Source organism: Rhinatrema bivittatum, chromosome 1 (genome assembly GCF_901001135.1).
Source record: "Rhinatrema bivittatum chromosome 1, aRhiBiv1.1, whole genome shotgun sequence".
Classification (NCBI taxonomy): Eukaryota; Metazoa; Chordata; class Amphibia; order Gymnophiona; family Rhinatrematidae; genus Rhinatrema; species Rhinatrema bivittatum.
Window position 1 is genome coordinate 783,044,217 of NC_042615.1, and position 18,345 is coordinate 783,062,561.

Consider the following 18,345-nt stretch of genomic DNA (forward strand, 5'->3'; position numbering starts at 1 on the left):
AAAACAAAAACAAAAAAAAAACATTTTTATGGTTAAAGGCACTGGGACATAAAGAGTGCTGGCTGGCCGTTGTAAAGGGCACTGCTAGACAAAATATTTACCGTAGTTGCTGTGCTACAGATTAATAAAATCCCCAAGCTTATTTGCTCAAAACATTCTCCAGTAGAAGGGCATGACAGGGAACGGACCACTTTCCGTATCATGCCTGCATCTTCTATGCTGCTGCTTGCCAAAATCAGAGAAAAGATGCTGGCACAGATGGACCTTTGGTCTGACCTAGTTAGTAAGTTCTTAAGGTCTTCACCTGTTGGCGATACGATGTGTTTTATAAGCCATGCTTTCACAGTCTATGTCTAGCATAAATTCTACCCAGTCCAGGAGGGGGTTTAGTCTGCACAATTCAAAATACACTTAAAACTTGCCACATAGTCAACTAACTACTTAATGACAGCTATTCAGAGGGATAGCCATGTTAGTCTGGCACGAGGCAGGTGGCTCCTTATGGACATCAGGCATCTGAGGAAGTGGACTCTTGACCTCGAAAGCTCATGCCTCAATCAATTGGTTAGTCTATAAGGTGCCACCCCCATCTCGTGTCATTCTTAATTACAGCTAATCACTGATGTATACCTGGGGGCAATTTTCAAAAATGCCCACACTGATTTAAAATTTGTGGGCTCTTTTACCTGCAGGCTTTGCATCAGTTTTCAAAGAGAAACTATGAGCAAACTCTCCCCATGAGAGCTGCTCCAGGAAAAAGTACCTGCAGAGATTTGCATCTGTTTTTTTTCGGCGGGTACTTTCTCCGTACAAAATTTCATGCATGTTATTTCCCTTCCCCAAACTAAACATGCCCCTGGAAACACCTACTTCTTACCTGGGTAAAAGCATGCACAGTGCTGACCCCCATGCATATTTTCACCAGAATAAGGGATGAACAATTTTCAGACCGTCAATTCTGCCAGTTAAATGACTTTTCACAATTGCCTTCATAGATCATGCTAAATGGACTCAAGAGAATGCCTCCTGATCCTCAGGGCTTCCAAGCTCAGTTGAAATCATCCTCTACTAGGCTATGGTGCCATGAGAGTCTTTGTTCACAATTGCCTGGGGCTTTTCTTCTATTTTAAATCCTCTCTCAATTCACCTAGCCCAGTCATTGCAGTGACAGCCAGGAGCCATACACTAGGGCACCTTCTGGAAATCTGCAACTGTAGGCCTTACGTCCAGCCATTAGGTGGTGCTGTTGCACGATAACTGGGGTTCCCTACACCAGAGGCTGTGAATGCTTATTCTGCATCCCTAACCTTGGACAGGCTGGTGAACCGAAGACCTGACCTGGGAATCAAACTCAGGCCCACAGCGCTGCCACCACCCTCGCCCCATAATGACTTTTTAAACATATCTATCTTTCTCCCATGCCAAGCCCTCTTTCCCTTTTCAAGATAAGGGAAGGGAAAACCTCAAGAAGCACCTCTGAAAACTATTTTAAGTTTAATATATCTTGAAATTCCTATTAATTGAACTCAATATTCCACCAAATAAATGTGTACAGCAGCTAAATATAACTATAAATTTACTATTGATGATAAAAGGACTTTCACATAAGGAACTTCCTTGCACTTGTCTTCATATGCCTATAGCAGGGCTTCCCAAACCTGTCCTGGGGACCCCATAGCCAGTCGGGTTTTCAGGATATCCACCATGAATATTCATAATGGATGCTGCACTAACTGTTACTCCATTCTTAATGTATATGTTAACGCTTTAACTAATGTATCCCATCGAAAATTGTAAACCATTGTGATGGCAAAACCAGACGACGGTATATAAAACGCGATAAATAAATAAATAAATGAGATACATTTGCATACCATGGGGACTCAGTATATGCAAATTTACCTCATGCATATTCATGGTGGATATCCTGAAAACCCGACTGGTTGTGGGGGTCCCCGGGACAGGTTCGGGAAGCCCTGCCCTATGGCATTCTGAAAAACAATTATAGATCTTATTTTGTAATTGTTTGGAATGCAATTAAAATATTCCAAGCTCTTTTATGCACAGAAGCAAACTTATCTCCAGTCGTTGGCTAACTGAATCCTAAATATGCTTGCAATATCACAGCATCAGTCTTCCTGATACTACCCAGCTAAAGTTAGCCAATAAAGTCTGCTTGGAAAACTACCCGGTTAACTTTATCTGTTATATTCAGTGGTAGGCTTATATGGATAAGTGCTGCGTTCAATATGTGAGAAAAGTTACACAAGTAATTTTCCCAACTCATCAGCCTACTGAATATCTATTTTCTGGGGGTTTACTAAATGCTTACAGAGATATCATACAGACTAATTTTAAAAAGAACGCGAGTGCACCCATAAACACGCATGTAGGCACTCAAGCAGAGATACACTGCAATTTTATATCCTGCGCACACATCCACGTGTACCATTTAAAATACCCCACCGTTTGTGTGTGCGCACATGATGTTAAGACCCATGCATACTGCACCAGGGCATTACCAGCTTTTACGCACGTATGCTCACACAAGGCAAAACCAGTTTACTTCTGTTCTTACGGGGGTGGGGGGAGAGAGAGAGAACTGTAGGAGAGACAACATGACACTCACACACCACTGTAAGAGAGGAACTTTCAACTCAGGGTGGGTTTGCAGGGGGGGGGGAGGGGTGCGGTGTTACATTGGTGAAATACAGCCCCTTGCACTCTGGCCATGGGGGCGGCAACAGACAACAGAAAGAGTAGGGGGCACTCTATGAAGTTAGCAAGTAGCTCATTTAAAACAAATCGGAGAAAATTCTTTTTCACTTAACACATAATTAAGCTCTGGAATTCATTGCCAGAGAATGTGGTTATGGCAGTTAGTGTAACTGGATTTAAAAAAGGTTTGGAAAGTTCTTATGAATCAAACCCACCCTGAGCTAAAAGTGCCCCTCTTACAGTGATTATATATATATATCTATATCTATATCTATATCTATATCTATATATATAGTGTCATATTGTCTCTCTCTCCCACCCCTCCAAGTACATATGATAGCTCAGCAGTCTTGAAGATCCCTGAAACCTGAGATCTCCATACTCATTCCTCATCAGGAGTAGCAGTAAAGTTACATGGATAACATACAGACATGCACAGTGGTCAGCTTTTCTAAAATTCGGCACTACACATGTAACTTGGGGTAACATGATATCTCAGGCTCAGAGAAGTTGTGTCTACTGGCAAGGACACAACTGCAGACCTACTCAAGTTATCCAGCTAAATGCCTTTGAATATAAGCCTCCTGGTGTTCATCCCTCCCCTTGTCTAGTCCAGACATTTCAGCAGGAATCCACTGATTCAGGAAAATACGCCATGGGTCTCCCTGCAACCTGACATAAGTACTGCTCTTGGCCCAGTTAGTAGGTGCTGCTCGAGCAATGTCTGAGACTCCTTTCTTTTTAAGAAGGCAATGCTGGGAATCAAACCCGAGTGTCCTGCACAGCAGAAAGAGCAAGCCATCCAGCAGAGAAACAAGATACTTTCAGTTATTTCAATGGTCTTGCTTTATTAAACATGTAGTTATGATAAAACTGAAAGCAGTCTGCCAGAATAGAATGTTCCAGAAAAGTTATTACAGAATCAAATAAAACTAATTTCACAGAAAGTTAAATGAGGACTACACTACGGAGTGGGCGTATGTGGAAAGAGGCAGCAGCTGTAGACACCATACTCTACTAGATACAAATCAAACTCGAGAAGCAACAAACAAAAGTAACCCAGTTTCAGTGTACGGTACATGTGTTCTTACTGGCAATACTCAATATTCATTTTCTGCTTTGGTTCAAGTTACTTTAGCTTTGTTGAATGTGTTTAAATAAGAAAGCATTTAATTCTGCATAAAAATAGTGAGTACCAACGTTTGAATCCCAAGACCATTTATATTTATTAAAAAAAAAAAGAAAACAAAATTCTACTAAAATTTCAATCTACCAAGAGCGAGCCTACAGTGTTGAGAGCCTGCAGCAAAAAGGTCCCCGCTGTAGAACCATTTCAAAGTGACATGTTAAGACAGAGCAAACCGTTCATCCACTGCTGACTACGATGGTGATTCATGTCCAGAAGGATGCTCCGGGCATTCTGTCTACTGGAGCAAGGCTGCACATTCTCCAGGGGAGCGCCATAATTAACCAGGGTCTCGGCCTTAGTGTGATGAGCTTCCTTCTGCCATTCTGAGATGAACTGGCCGCCTTCACGCTCCTATTTGTTACCACCTGAGCCTCCTACTGCTTTTAATCTTCCATTGGGATCAAGGTAGCTACACCAGGATTTAATGTATGTTTCAGATGTCACTTCCGGACTGAAAACCCATGGGAAAAAAATGTTTTCTACATGCAGATTGCTGGAACCGGGTGGTGGTGGAGTTATGCCAATATTTTTAATCCAAAACAAAGTTTTTTTTTTAAGTTTCTCCTCTGTTTTTATGTTGAATGAGTTAGGCTTCTCTGTAGGTCTCAGTTATTGTCTGTAGAAGGCTTCCTGGGTTTAGCAGGATGCAGATAACAGTTTGTGGCTGAAGGGCTATGCACAGCAGTCCCAGCTGTCGGCAACATTACAACACAGTTTAGTTTCCTCACCTAACAGTTTTTCACATACAAAGATCTTCCAAGCCAGAAAGTTAAGGTTTTGTCAGACTAGATTTTCAGGATGTACTAGCGAAGCTGCTACTTTTAAGTGAAACAGAAATTGTCAAGATATGGGATTCAAACACTCTGTTTGGACGGCAGAAAATTGTCTTGTTAGGGGAAAGGGGAAATAAGAAGAGAGTCAAGAATCACAGAAAATGGGGCCAAGTCACCTAGTTCATTCCGGTCTCCAAGCACGATCCACTGCACTCAAACTATCCTACCCAAAAGGTTTTTACCTGGCACACTCAGCCTACACACGACAGTTCGCACCACCTTCCTGGACGATTTGTTGCACTGCGAGACCCTTGTTTGGAACATCCTGCAGGTATATTTTGGTAAAGGTTGAACATGGACACCGGGATGGGGAAGTGAACAAGCTGGACAATGTCCATGAAGCAGGGCTTTGAAATCTCCTCTGATCTATAGGTCTGCAGGAACAGACCAACGAGCAGGTACTTCTTCTGCCAGAGCGTGATTTTAAATGCTATCACAATATCGCTGTCAAAAGAGAAGCTCAGAAGAGCGGTAGTTTAAGAAGCTACAGCGATTTTTTTGTTCTTCTGGTCATAGGATAAAAGAACTAGATGAAGGCCCAGAAGTACGATTCCATCACTTAAGCAGTGCTGCAATTTCACAGCAAGCTGTGGATCCTAAGGGACAGGGCCTGGAGAAAGTCCTCCTCACCCAGCCTGTGAAATGTTGAGATAATAAATGTCTGTCCTACTGCTGCTCACACCATGGAAAGGGAAACAGACTGCACGGGGAGGAAGAGAAATGACGATTATGGATGGGAGAGGTGGAAGGTAAAGGAATTACATTTTAATCAAAAAGCAACAGAGAGCTGAAACTGAGACGAGAAAGGAAAGCAAAAAGAAAACAGATACACGCAACAGACTACATTTTTTATTTTTGGCTTGGCAGGTTACTCCAGCTCCTTTCAGTTTCCAGCCCAAACTACGGGTGCCATAAAGCCTTCATTCACATTTCTCCTTTATTTTTATATCTGCCTTCCAACTCAGACCAGCATCACAGTGAGTGTCCTCAAACCAGGGGTCACAGATCAGGGCTCCCAGAACACTACGTACTGCCACTGTGCAATGCCTGAACACCCCCCACTGCCTTTCCCAAGGCTGCATAAAGGTGAACCGGCAGAAGTAGTGTACTTGGATTTTCAGAAGGTGTTTGACAAAGTCCCTTATGAGAGGCTTCTGAGAAAACTAAAGTCATGGGATAGGAGGCGATGTCCTTTCGTGGATTACAAGCTGGTTAAAAGATAGGAAATAGAGAGTAGGATTAAATGGTCAATTTTCTCAGTGGAAAAGGGTAAACAGTGGAGTGCCTCAGGGGTCTGTGCTTGGACCGGTGCTTTTCAATATATTTATAAATGATCTGGAAAGGAATACGATGAGTGAGGTGATCAAATTTGCAGGTGATACAAGATTATTCAGAGTAGTTAAATCACAAGCGGAATGTGATAAATTGCAGGAGGACCTTGTGAGGCAGAACGATTGGGCATCCAAATGGCAGATGAAATTTTATGTGGATAAGTGCAAGGTGATGCATAAGGGAAAAATAACCCATGCTATAATTACACAATGTTGGGTTCCATATTAGGTGCTACAACCCAAGAAAGAGATCTAGGCGTCATAGTGGATAACACATTGAAATCGTCGGGTCAGTGTGCTGCGGCAGTCAAAAAAGCAAACAGAATGCTGGGAATTATTAGAAAGGGAATGGTGAATAAAACGGAAAATGTCATAATGTCTCTGTATTGCTCCATGGTGAGACCGCACCTTGAATACTGTGTACAATTCTGGTTGCCGCATCTCAAAAAAGATATAGTTGCACTGGATAAGGTACAGAGAAGGGCAACTAAAATGAAAGGGGCTGTTCAGCATGGAGAAGAGACGGCTGAGGGGGATATGATAGAGATGTTTAAAATTATGAGAGTTCTAGAACAGGTAGATGTGAATCAGTTATTTACTCTTTTGGATATTAGAAGGACTAGTGGGCACTCCATGAAGTTAGCAAGTAGCACACTTAAAACTAATCGGAGAAAATTATTTCACTCAATGCACAATTAAGCTCTGGAATTTGTTGCCAGAGGATATGGTTAGTGCAGTTAGTGTAGCTGGGTTTAGAAAAGGTTTGGATAAGTTCTTGGAGGAGAAGTCCATTACCTGCTATTAATCAAGCTGATTTAGGGAATGGCCTCTGCTATTACTGGCATCAGTAGAATGGGATCTTCTTGGTTTTTGGGTACTTGCCAGGTTCTTGTGGCCTGGTTTGGCCTCTTTTGGAAACAGGATGCTGGGCTTGATGGACCCTTGGTCTGACCTAGCATGGCAATTTCTTATGTTCTTATTAATAGAGTTTAGAGCTGACATCTGCAAAGCTCTATATGCAGATTAAGGGTTTTCTATATTCCAAAGGCTTTGTTCACAAACTGTCATGTATGATTAATGAACAGAAATAAAGGTAACAGCAAAACAAGATGATACTTTTTTATTGGACTAATACAGCTAGTCTAGAAATGTATTGTTAGTCCAATATAAAGGCTCCATCTTTTATTTTTCCCTTTACTGACCTTTTTTCTGCACATTGAAATGGACTAATACAGCAAGTGCACTTCTTTAGCCAAAAAGGATCAAGACATTATGAAGAACCAGGAAGTTGAAAACAACTTGTTTTAATTGTATTTGCTTTTATAATTTTCTCTTTATTTTTTGTTAACTATTTAATTTTAAGAGTCTGTATTTATGGACTTTTTTTCTTAGCCACTTAGAGTCCTTTGACATAAACGGATTAGAAATAATGAACAACACAACTTGCTAAAGAAATCTGGAAACTATAATTTTAAGTAACTATCTGTAAAGAAATGAAAGACACCAAACGTTCTATCATATCATAAATAGGTTCCAGCATTAGTATGGACAACGACACTTGGGGTTTATATCTTCTTTCACAACCCTCTTTTCATCCCTTTTTCTGAAAGGCAAGGAAAACGTGTATGGGAAGTGAAGTAGGGGGTTGCTCCAAGCACTCCAGTGGGGCTTGGTTTTCAATTAAAATACTTACAATTCTCTCAACCTTTGGTACTGGCAGCTTCTCCCATGCTGTGGTTACACGTTGGCAGAGGAAGTGATGCGCCAAGCAGAACTGGCCTCCCTGCTCCTGCCCGGGCAGCAGGTTAAAGGTGAAGAGCTTATTTAGCAGAATAAAGGACATCTGCAAGTTAAGCTCCCTTACTGGATCCTCGGGAGCCGCAGCGGATAAGTGGATGGGGTTTTAGTTTTCTTGTACCATGCCGTATAAACAAGCTTTAGTACATAAAAGTACACACACACACACACACACGCGTGGATGATGGCTTTGGGAAGCTATCGCAGAGACCGGCTATCTTTCCATTTCCAACACAGAAATGGACCCGGACCCAGCAGCTCTAGAAGCACCAAGCAGATTTTTTAAACCTGCCGATTACGATGCCTTTTACCCTGGTAGCTTCGAGAGCAGGGCTAGAAAATTCAGCAGCAGAATACTTGTGATTCTGTGACATATTGACAGATAGTTGCTGGAATTTCAAATGCTGACCTTTACAAACTAAAATAAAACACTTTTCCCCAACCTTTGTGTGTACCTAAATAATTCTGTTTGCATTTTTCATTCTCGGTTTCCACCCTCTTTTCTGGTTTCGTTTTTTTTTTGTTTTCCTTCCTTTTTCTCCCATCTCTTCTCCCACTCTCTTACCGTTTTCTGTCTCCTCCCAAACTTGATTTTTTTCCCCTTATTGCTGCCTTTGACTCTCAGTTTAACCTCTTCTCTCCCCTCTTCAACCTCTGCATCTCTATCCCCCTTGCCTTTTTTGTTTCACTTCCAGGCCCTCCTTCCCTTTTTTCTTCCTGTCTTTATGCTCTCTTCCCCCTAACTCTCCAGTCTCATTTCATCCTTCCCCTTCAAGGATCTCCTCTTCTTTCCACCCCCCATCTGGTCTTTCATCTCTGCTTTCAATCTTCTCCTGAAGTCTCTCATTCTTTTCTTTCCTCTCCCTCTTTCCAATACTCCCCCTTCTGGTTTCTCATCTCCCCTTTCTTTCCCCTCTCTCTTGGTGGCCCTAACTCTTCACCCCCTGTGGCCCCAATCCCTCCCAGCCTCCCCAAGCTGGCTATTGCCAATTCCCTCCTGGCAGTGAGAGGCCGTGCTGCGTCTCTCTGCTTCTCTCGCGAGGGCAGAGCTACTACTGGCACCAAGGAGGAGTGCAGCTTGGCACAACTCTGCAGCAGGTATTTTGCAACAAACACTACGCCCACAGACCTTGCTTATGAAGGCTTGTTCCACTATTACTCACCATGTCGATATTTTGCATGATGTCCTGGAAAGATGGATGAGTTCGAAATTGTTCAAAGAGATCCCGTTTGTACAGCAGCGCGTACACCAGGTTGGGGTTGTGATGAAGAGAGTTTGTCAGGCAGGAGTTGATTATCTCCAGCATCATTCGAATAACTTCTTCGATCACGTTCAGGTCCTGTGCCTGCCGAAACAAAGGGAAAGTACAATGTTTCTACTTCTCAGAAACAAGGCATTTACCTGTGCTAATATCAATGCCACCCCTAACACACTCACAAAGCCCTGTAGTTCAGGGAAAGAGCTGAAGCCTGCAAGATAAAGTATAAACTGGTAAACAATAACCGCACTGCTTCATAAATTCTTAGTGAGACAAAAATCTTTAACTTCTGAAGAAGACAGAAAGAAGAATGTAGTATAAAAATATAGTAAGTTGGGCTAGCCTAGAGGCTCCTGGCAGTGCCGTGCGTTGCCATGCAGACAGCACCTGGTTCGATTCCCAGACCAGGTTTTCTGCATCCCATGCCAGCAATGGCTGGGGATGCAGAAATGGGCTCTAAATCCAATCACCAGGTGATTGGATTTAGAGCCCATGGTACAGGGTTCTGGAAAGAGTCCTTGTGTATAAGCTCCCAGTCTCAGGAATATTGCTGGAAGGATTGGAGTAGGAACAGTGGGAGAGAGGTTCCATTAAAACAGGGGAAAAATCCCCAAGCCCTTGTGAAGGAAGGCTGAAGGTGTGAACTTCCCAGCACTAGCTCTAACTGAGCAGGAAGAAAAGGAGAGAACTACTGGGTGAAAAAAAAAATATATATAGCCAGTTTTGATTGTAATGAAGATTATGTATTTCTAATTCTAAGAGATGATATACTAGTTCAGCAATAGCCTGCTTAAAATGGATTGGCATTAGTCTGATTTGAACCATCTTACAAGTAAATGGTACTGTGTACTTGAATAAACAAAGTGTGTTCCATAATTTTGTTTGAAATCAGGAAATATTTTTAAAAAATGACATATGAGTTAACACAAACTACAAGAAAATAATTCTAACAATTGTTTTCTGAAACAAGAGATTAACATTACTAGATACTGAAAAGTCAAGTCAATCTTCCTAGGCATGAATTACAATACCTTTCTTTCTAAAAATATTTTACATAAAATCTTCAGAAGGTAGGAAACCGCACAAACCATCCTAACTTGCTCTAGTTTATCAAACCTTGTGCATCTATCGCAGAAAATGATCTCCTCTATCAATATGCTTAACCACATAAAGAAAAGGATTCATGTTGATAAGTACTTTATGTCACACTGCTATGAAGTCAGCCTAAGGACAGTTAAGACTAACACAACAAAAACAAACAACGCACTGTATCTTGCTACACTAAATATCACCATTAAGTAAAGAGTGCTCATTTCCACTTTAAAGTCTCATTGCTAAGTTTTGTTTTCTGAGAGTCTGAGCCATGGCCTTTTTTTTTTTTTTTTAAACAAGCGCACTTCAAGGCACAAAACTAGATTAGACTGTTGCACTTTATTTGAGACCAGGACATTTAAGTAGAGACTTTATCTGCAGCATTCTTTCAACTGAAACCTGAAACAATCCAGAATCACAGAGAAGCAAGCAGAAAGCAGAGTTGTTTACCTGTAACAGGTGTTCTCCAAGGACAGCAGGAAGTCAGTCCTCACAGTCATGGGTGACATCATCAGATGGAGCCCAGCCCACAACTTTGATCTCAAATATTCTAGAATTTTCAGACATGCTCTACTGAGCATGTGCTGCTGTAGTTATCACTCTGCCACCTAGGCAGAGTCCCTCAGTCCATTATATATCTAATACATGGAGAATCAATTCACAAGGAGGGTGGGCGGGCCTCGTGTGGACTGACATCCTGCTGTCATAGGTAAGCAACTTTGCTTTCTCTGAGGACAAGCAGGATGGCAGCCTCACACATGGATGATTCCTAAGCTATAGGTTCCCTGAGCAGGACAAAGTCGGGAACCCTCCAGTGCTGAAAGCACCACTTTTTGTCTGTGAGGCAGATGACCCCAAAACAGGTCCAGGTGGGAAAAGAGTTAGGCTCTACAAAAAAAAAAAGAAACAACATAGGACAGACACAAATCCCATATGTACAGCAGTGGCACCTAAGCCAGGGGTGTGATGTGAAGTCCAGAGAGAAAACATACTTCGCCTCATTGAAATATTACAGTCAGGGTTTCAGATCAGCAAACCCTGAGAAGCAAAGTAGGTCTAAATCCTCCTGTGTCCAGGAAAAGGCCTAGAAAATCAACCAAGAGAAGAACTCTTGGACAAAGACCGCACAATTTCCTTCTGCGTCACAAAACCATCGAAAAAGCAACTGGGACCAGAGAGCCCCTCAAGAAAGAAACTGCAGTCCGCTAGCATTTGAAGGACAGAGTGCATTTGCAGAAGTGCGCCCAATGATTGGTTGGATAGGCACAAGGGGCAGAAAATCCAAGCAACACTTGGATGAAGAAGCGGCAACAGCAGCAGGGTCTGTGTCAGACCCTACCTGCCAAACTACCAGACAGATCTGACCACCCAGGTCAGATAACAAGAGCATCAGGACATGAAAGGCAATCCCTGAAACGGGATTGCTAGCCCAAACCCCAAGCAGGGAGTTAAGCTAGGCCTGAAGCTCACCCTCGTTCCACCCTATTAAAGGTAGGCCTATCCATCCTGTCCACAGTATAGCTCAGGTGAGCAGGAAGACACCTTGGTCAACCCAGTGAAAAATGAAAGCCTAAAGGCGGTAACAGCCAGAACTTGGCGAAAAACAGGGTGGTTTACCATTCCTTGCAGGTAAACACAAAGATATACCATGACTGCTGTAGCTTCCCCCCCCCCCCCCCCCCGACATTCTGACTGGAAGTCGGAAGAATTAAAGAACACAAGGAGGCAGACCCTGGGGCTGCAGGGATAAGAAAAAGCCTCTAGGTTGTATATCTCAACCCCAACCAAACAACTCACTACTGAGTCCAGTAGGAAGTTGCCCCCGAGGTAGACCTCTGAGCATGATGGGAACAGCCAAAACTGAGAGCGAACCTCCACCAAGTGACAGAAAGCAGGAAAGCCGCAAATGCAAACCCCTGTAGAAACAGGATTTCTTCATCATTCTGGAAATCCGAAGGCTACCAGGGCAGGGTCTGTCTGATCTGGGAACAGACTGCCCATCAATCTGGCCTAGGTATCAAACCTAAAACCACCTAAAATAGGTATATTTCCCCCAAGGAATCATGCGGTCCAGTAAATGGAACAACAGTTCCGTGAAACATGACCTCCCTGCCCGCAGACAGGGTTATCCCTAAAAAGGGGGGGGGGGGGGGTATAGCTCACAAGCCACTGCAACAAAAGTGTAGCATCTCTTTTGAAATGTTCCTCATCCCCTAACACATGCAGCCATGGTTATGGGGAGAGGCTGAAAGACATACCTGCTAAGCACAATGCAAATGGACCAGAACCCTCCTCACTGAGGTAGGGTTCTACATGCAAGAATGATTGGCAAGAGCAGTCATCCGCGAAAAACGCACATTATGCTCAGTGGTTATCAAAAAGGTGACTCCTGCATGGGAGAAGCCTCTAATCTTTGCTAGGGAGCTGCCCAGAAGAGGAGACCCCAAGTATGACGGGAAGATTGAATCCGGAATAACTCCCTCATGAAATAATCCTGCTGTACAATAGGATGACCTAGGAAAGAGCACTGTTGCTCAACCTGCTTTCGGATCTCACAGGGAACAGAGAGTGATCACCAATCAGAAACAATGCAAATGGAGAACGCGGGTCACCCCTTGTAGGGGCGAACAACCAGGCATCCAGGGGGGAACTCATAAGGATTGCCTCTGGAAACCCAGGTGTGTTTCTCCTTCCTGAAGGGACAGGAAGCAATGGGAATTTAGGCTACCTGATCTCAAAAAAACTTTCCTACTTTACAGGTGAGAGTGGTATAGTGTCACTGAATGTTGAGGTTCATAAGTGACCAAAATGGCCCATGGCGGCCACAAAGTCAGACGGGGTAGGCCACTAGGGTAACCAACAGGGACCTCGGCAAAAACAGTCCAAAAGACCCCCGCTGCCTTCTCCCAATACCCAAAAGTCCTAGCCTGCAAGGAGATGCACCGATTCAAAAGAATTGAGGTTCCAGTTTGGCAATAGACCTACAAGGGATGGAACCACATTGTCTTCCCCATGAAGGGGATTCAAATGTAAGCTAATATTGGAGGGGAAGGCTCCCAATACTAACCCTCTTGGTATCTACGCCCATAGTGGTTCGACCAGGAATGTAGTCTCAGGTCGGATTTGTGGCTGCAGTACATGACCTGTTGTGCACGCCATGAGGGAAACAAACACCCATACACTAGAGAGCAACTGGAAGAATAGTGCCCTCTGCTTTAAAAGCGCAATGACTTGTTCTCGTGTAGTGCTACCTGTCCTGCAGATGGTAGCACATATATGCACCCCATCAAGGACTGAGCACCACCTGTTAGAATCAGCGGCTGCGCAGTGCCAAAAAGCAATCAAAGAGTGTGTGATGGTGCTCTCCTTGCTAGTGTCCCATAGCACCCTAAATTGCAAAACAGATGAGAAAGCTGATACCTTGACGCAAAGATAGTGGGCTATGGTATCTATGGCATGGCTATGCATGGCGCCTGACAGAGAGAATGCTGCCTGCTAGCGCCTGAGGTGCTTGGAAGAGTAGATGACCTCTGCCGTATTCGACTACACATGATGTGCTCCACTGTTGCACTAACTTGTATTTCCAGCATTGCAGTCTATACCGTTTGGAACAGTCTTCCGAATCACTAAAAATGGAATATGACCTATTACATTTTAGAACGATGTTAAAACGTATCTTTTCTCCAAAGCTTTCCCTACCTAGTTATCTCAAGGGATTATAGCAAGGGATTATGGTATGCCTTATTATGGTTGATGACAAGCAATTTTTTGCTTTTGTGTAAGATTTTTTAATCTATCTGTTTTTAATTTAATTTTTTGTTTAGTCTAGTCATTGTACTAGTTTTGTACTGTTTGTAACTTGAGTTTTTATTATGTATGTAATTCTTGCGGATTGGTGGGCTACAAATTTGTAAAATAAAAATAAACTCCTAATGGAGTCACCATGTACAGTGTGATAATGGCATCCCCGGTGCCACTGGGGCTTGGACTATGGAGATCCAATTTGATGTGCAGCATTCTGTAGCATCACCGCCATGGTACCTGATAACACTTCAAGATGCTGATTGCAGCCCTTGAAATTTCGTCATGAATGGTTCACCATCTTTTCTATCACATAACAGCACCAGGGAAGCCCATGGTGCTCTGTGGTGCTGTCCTATGGCATCTGACAGTGTCCACTGGTGCCCACAGTGGCGATGATGCAGACCGTGCCAATAGTTTACTCGGCCTTCACCAGTGACACCAAACGATGCCATGCCCAGGGGTTTGACGGCCCTTGACTGCGCTGCAGGTGCTCAATATGTTTGACAGCAAACAGCATCATCGATGGCACCCCAGGTGCTTGCGGATATCAACAGTCCAGCAGCATCAGGGTGCCCAAAGGCGCTGACTCCTCAATAACATGAAAAGCTGAAAAATTTCAAGGGTTGGCAACATCAATGGAGACCCCAATGCCAGAAGACTTCTATGGCCCAGTGGCACCGATGATGTCCCGGTGCTCGAAGGCAGAGGTTCTGTGGCACCAATGCGCCACTGGGTGTCCCGCAGCACCAATACAGTGCATCAGTGCCCAAAGGAAATGATAATGGCTGGCACCATCTACAGTTCTCCTCAGCTCAACTATATGCCCAAGGGCGTCAATGTGCACTCAATGATGTCCAATGCCTATGACTGACAATAGCCTCAACAGCAACTCTGGTTCTCGTCAGCACCAATGGTGCTTGAAACCATACAACCCCAGCAACTTTGGCACTGGTCAGTGGTTCAAGGCATCCAACAGTGTTGGTGCCCACAGCGGCTGACAGCCAAGCTCTATCAGTACACACTTCAATGCCCCTCTGTGCCCTGCGCTGACACTGCAAAAGGGCACATTGGTACCCCAAACTCTTGATAGCCTTGAGGGCACCGAATCATGCCGCACCCTGGATGCCTCATCAATCAAGGGTATCTTGAGTTGATGGCGACGCCAGCGCTTTACAGCGTTGAGGATCTCCAAGGCCCAAAGCCTTTGTCACCCTATCACTTCTGTGGAGCTAGAGGGCTATCAGGATTCCCGCACCCTGGTTGTCAACTGCCTCGAAGGCCGCCAGCTCATTAGCAATCCTGGTGCCCCCTGGTGGTGATTGTGCTCGACATTGTTGAGAGTGGCCATGAACGGCATTGCTGGCAACATGCCCAATGCTCTTGAGGGCAGCTTAGATGGCGTTGAGGGTGACCATGGCATTCAATGGAAGTCCCAGCACCCTATGCGGGCCTGATTTCAATGCATCAGTCTAAATACCTTGATGACACTCGATGCCTTTACGCCACTGCATCGAGGCCCATGGCACTCGATGACACTTGGGGTTGATTGCTGTCCCTTTGGTGCAATGAGAAGCCATGGAGCTTGATGGCTTCTAGGGTGCACAATGGTGCCTGCAGATGCCTATGACATGGAAGGTCTTTCGCCTGCAGCCCAAGTACTCTACAGCGTGCACAGCACTTGATAGCACCCAAAAGCGCCCAAGGTTGATGGCCCAAGGTTGAAGTCCTGTTCCCCATCACAGTCCTGTCATTGATGCATCAGACCATTGGTGCGCTGGAATGGATGGGCACGGGCAACCGATACAGGCGTGGCACAGAAGGTGGAACAGCAATGCTGTCTCCCCAAGCTCCTGCTCATCCTTTTCACAAAGAGACTGCACTGCCATCACTGGCAAGCAGAAGGAGAGGTTATGACGGTCAGGGCTTCTGCCCGTGGAGACAAGTTACTTAGAATGTGAGGAGGATGAGCTCTTCCCACTACAGGAACAGTGTGGTCCTCGCATATATACAAGTGAGGGAGTTTGTGAGAGAATGAATGTGTTGGACAATATGTGTGAGAGAGAGAGAGACAAGATAAAGTTTGTGCAGCCCTACCTCCCCCGATTCACAAAAATCTCAGGGTAACTGGAAATCAAAAGCTCCCAGGTATGGAGAGCAGGAGATTTCTTTAAATCCTTATTAAATATTGGGTGTTATTTGATGTTTCTGCTGTTTTAAAATATTTGATTAGTGTTTTGGGAAATTGATAACTGTTTCATTATTGAATGTTTTATTCATCAGATGTTTTGAAATATTTTATTGGTATTTGGGAAATAGAACAAATTTTTGTGAGATTTTTAAATTATTGGATGTTAGTCTGCTGTTTTGACATTTATTCTTTTTACTAGTATGGTTTTACTATTATGAATGTTTTATATGATTTGATTTTAATGCTAGTGTGTAGCTTGGAGGGGAGGAGGAAAATACTAACTACTCTAAACCAGGGGAGGGGGGGGATGAGAGTGCTGGGGTTGAATGGGGTGAGAGGAGAATGCTGGGATCTAGCCTGAAGAATGAGGAGAGAAAGGGAGGATTGGCTTGGAGTTTCTAAAGACTGCTGTTAGGAAATTTAAATATAAATGGAGATCGCAAGCCCACAGGGTAATGTGGAAGCATTTAAATGCAAAGCTTGCTTGGAGAAAGAAGCTAAAATCATAAAAATATTATAAGTGCGTACACTGCCATCAATTCTGCCATGATTCCCATCCTATATTACTAAAACTGTCTAGATTTTACTGTTCAATTTAGTTAAAAATACATTTCTTGGTATTTTTAGTCACATGACCAGTAGGTATTTACCTAACATGAAAGTGTACCCTGATATAAAAAATGTTGAGCAGCTCTGGTCTACTCCAACCTCACATCTCCCATCATGTTTCCCTGCAGACTGAGCTTTGGGGGAGGGTGGAGAGCAGGGAAACAAGAGGATGGGAGAGACTGCATTAGGGAGTAGAGTGGCTATTTTTTGCTGTGTGGTGTCTCCTCCTGGTTCAGCACCCTCCCCACCTGTCCCTGAATGGAATAAGGATCAGAAGGTACTGCTCTATCTGCTTCATGTTATTCATGACCCCTCCTGCTCCCTGCAGGCTACCTGGGAGGGGAGGAGCTGGAGCAGGAAGCAGAGGGATGCTGTCTGCAGCCTGAGTTTCAGGGCACTAACCAATAGAATCATTGGGACAGAGTCACGTGTGCTCCTGCAATGGGCCCTCTGCTATGCAGAGCCTGAACAGCTAACTGTGTTTTCCCACAAATACAAGCAGCCTTAACAAAGATATAAATATTTATGCAAAGCATAGCTTTAAACACATCAGTATGGGTCTTGGATGCCCTACAAGCATTAATATCTGGCATAATACCTTTTCTGAACAAGGAATAAAAGGAACAGGCAGAGAGAAAGAAAATGGAAAGGAAAGGAGGAAATACCGAAGCACTTGAGACACTGGGATATCATTTGGTTTATTTGGGGAGAAATACCAGCTAAATGAGATTTTATAAGAACTGTCTCTCACATTTGTGCACGTAGAAATGTTCTTGAATGCCCCATGCCAGATATCTTGCTATTGATTTAAGGTTCTTTTATGCTCACTATCTTTTCCTCAAACATTTTAACTAGGTGAACTCTGCTTGCTCATTCAGACAACACACATTCCCTAATTTAAAAAAAAAACCCAACCCTCTCCTTCTCCAGGCCCATTTCAGAGCCTCTATTTTACTCAGTAATTACTGCACTCTGTATTTTGTACTGCACTTCTCTTTGTAGACTGGAAATTGAATGATTTCATTTTTGCCACTAGTTAGATTTCTGAAAACATTTTATTCACAATTCTAGTGGAAGGCACTGCCAAAAGAGCTGATGGCCAGAAGCAACATTAATGTCACTTGAAGGAGAATGGCTATCAAATCAAGCTATAATCACACAGCAAGAGAGTCCTAACTGTAAAGTTAAGCTACAAATATTTTCCATTATCACACTGTATTAAAAAAAAATATAAAAGAAAAAAAAGATTTTTTCCCTTTATTTTTATTAAGCATTTATATTTAACAAAGGACAAAAATAACTTTCTACTGCAATGTGAATGGGAAACAATGAAAGCAAAAAGGAAACAAAATGTTTACAAAATAAAAAACTTCCAAATATTGAACAATGTTTATCCCATTCTAAATTAGAAAACAAAAAGACAGAGCAATGAGAAAAAGAGATCACCAGGAAATAAAATACAATTGTAAGGCTTTAACGAGAATATAACAACTCCTGCAATTATAATATAATCAAGCTTGCTGAT

The 18,345-nt window shown here is 43.3% G+C and overlaps 1 protein-coding gene across 4 annotated transcripts in view; it reads right to left on the reverse strand.

The window, feature by feature from the left end:
* DYM (dymeclin) overlaps positions 1 to 18,345 on the reverse strand; it is a 1,075,019-nt gene that overhangs the window by 205,689 nt on the left and 850,985 nt on the right. For all 4 annotated transcript variants that reach the window (XM_029580368.1, XM_029580383.1, XM_029580376.1 and 1 more), the window contains exon 15: positions 9,032 to 9,214. In XM_029580368.1, coding sequence (XP_029436228.1) covers positions 9,032 to 9,214 — 183 coding nt within the window. The remainder of the gene's footprint in view (positions 1 to 9,031; positions 9,215 to 18,345) is intronic.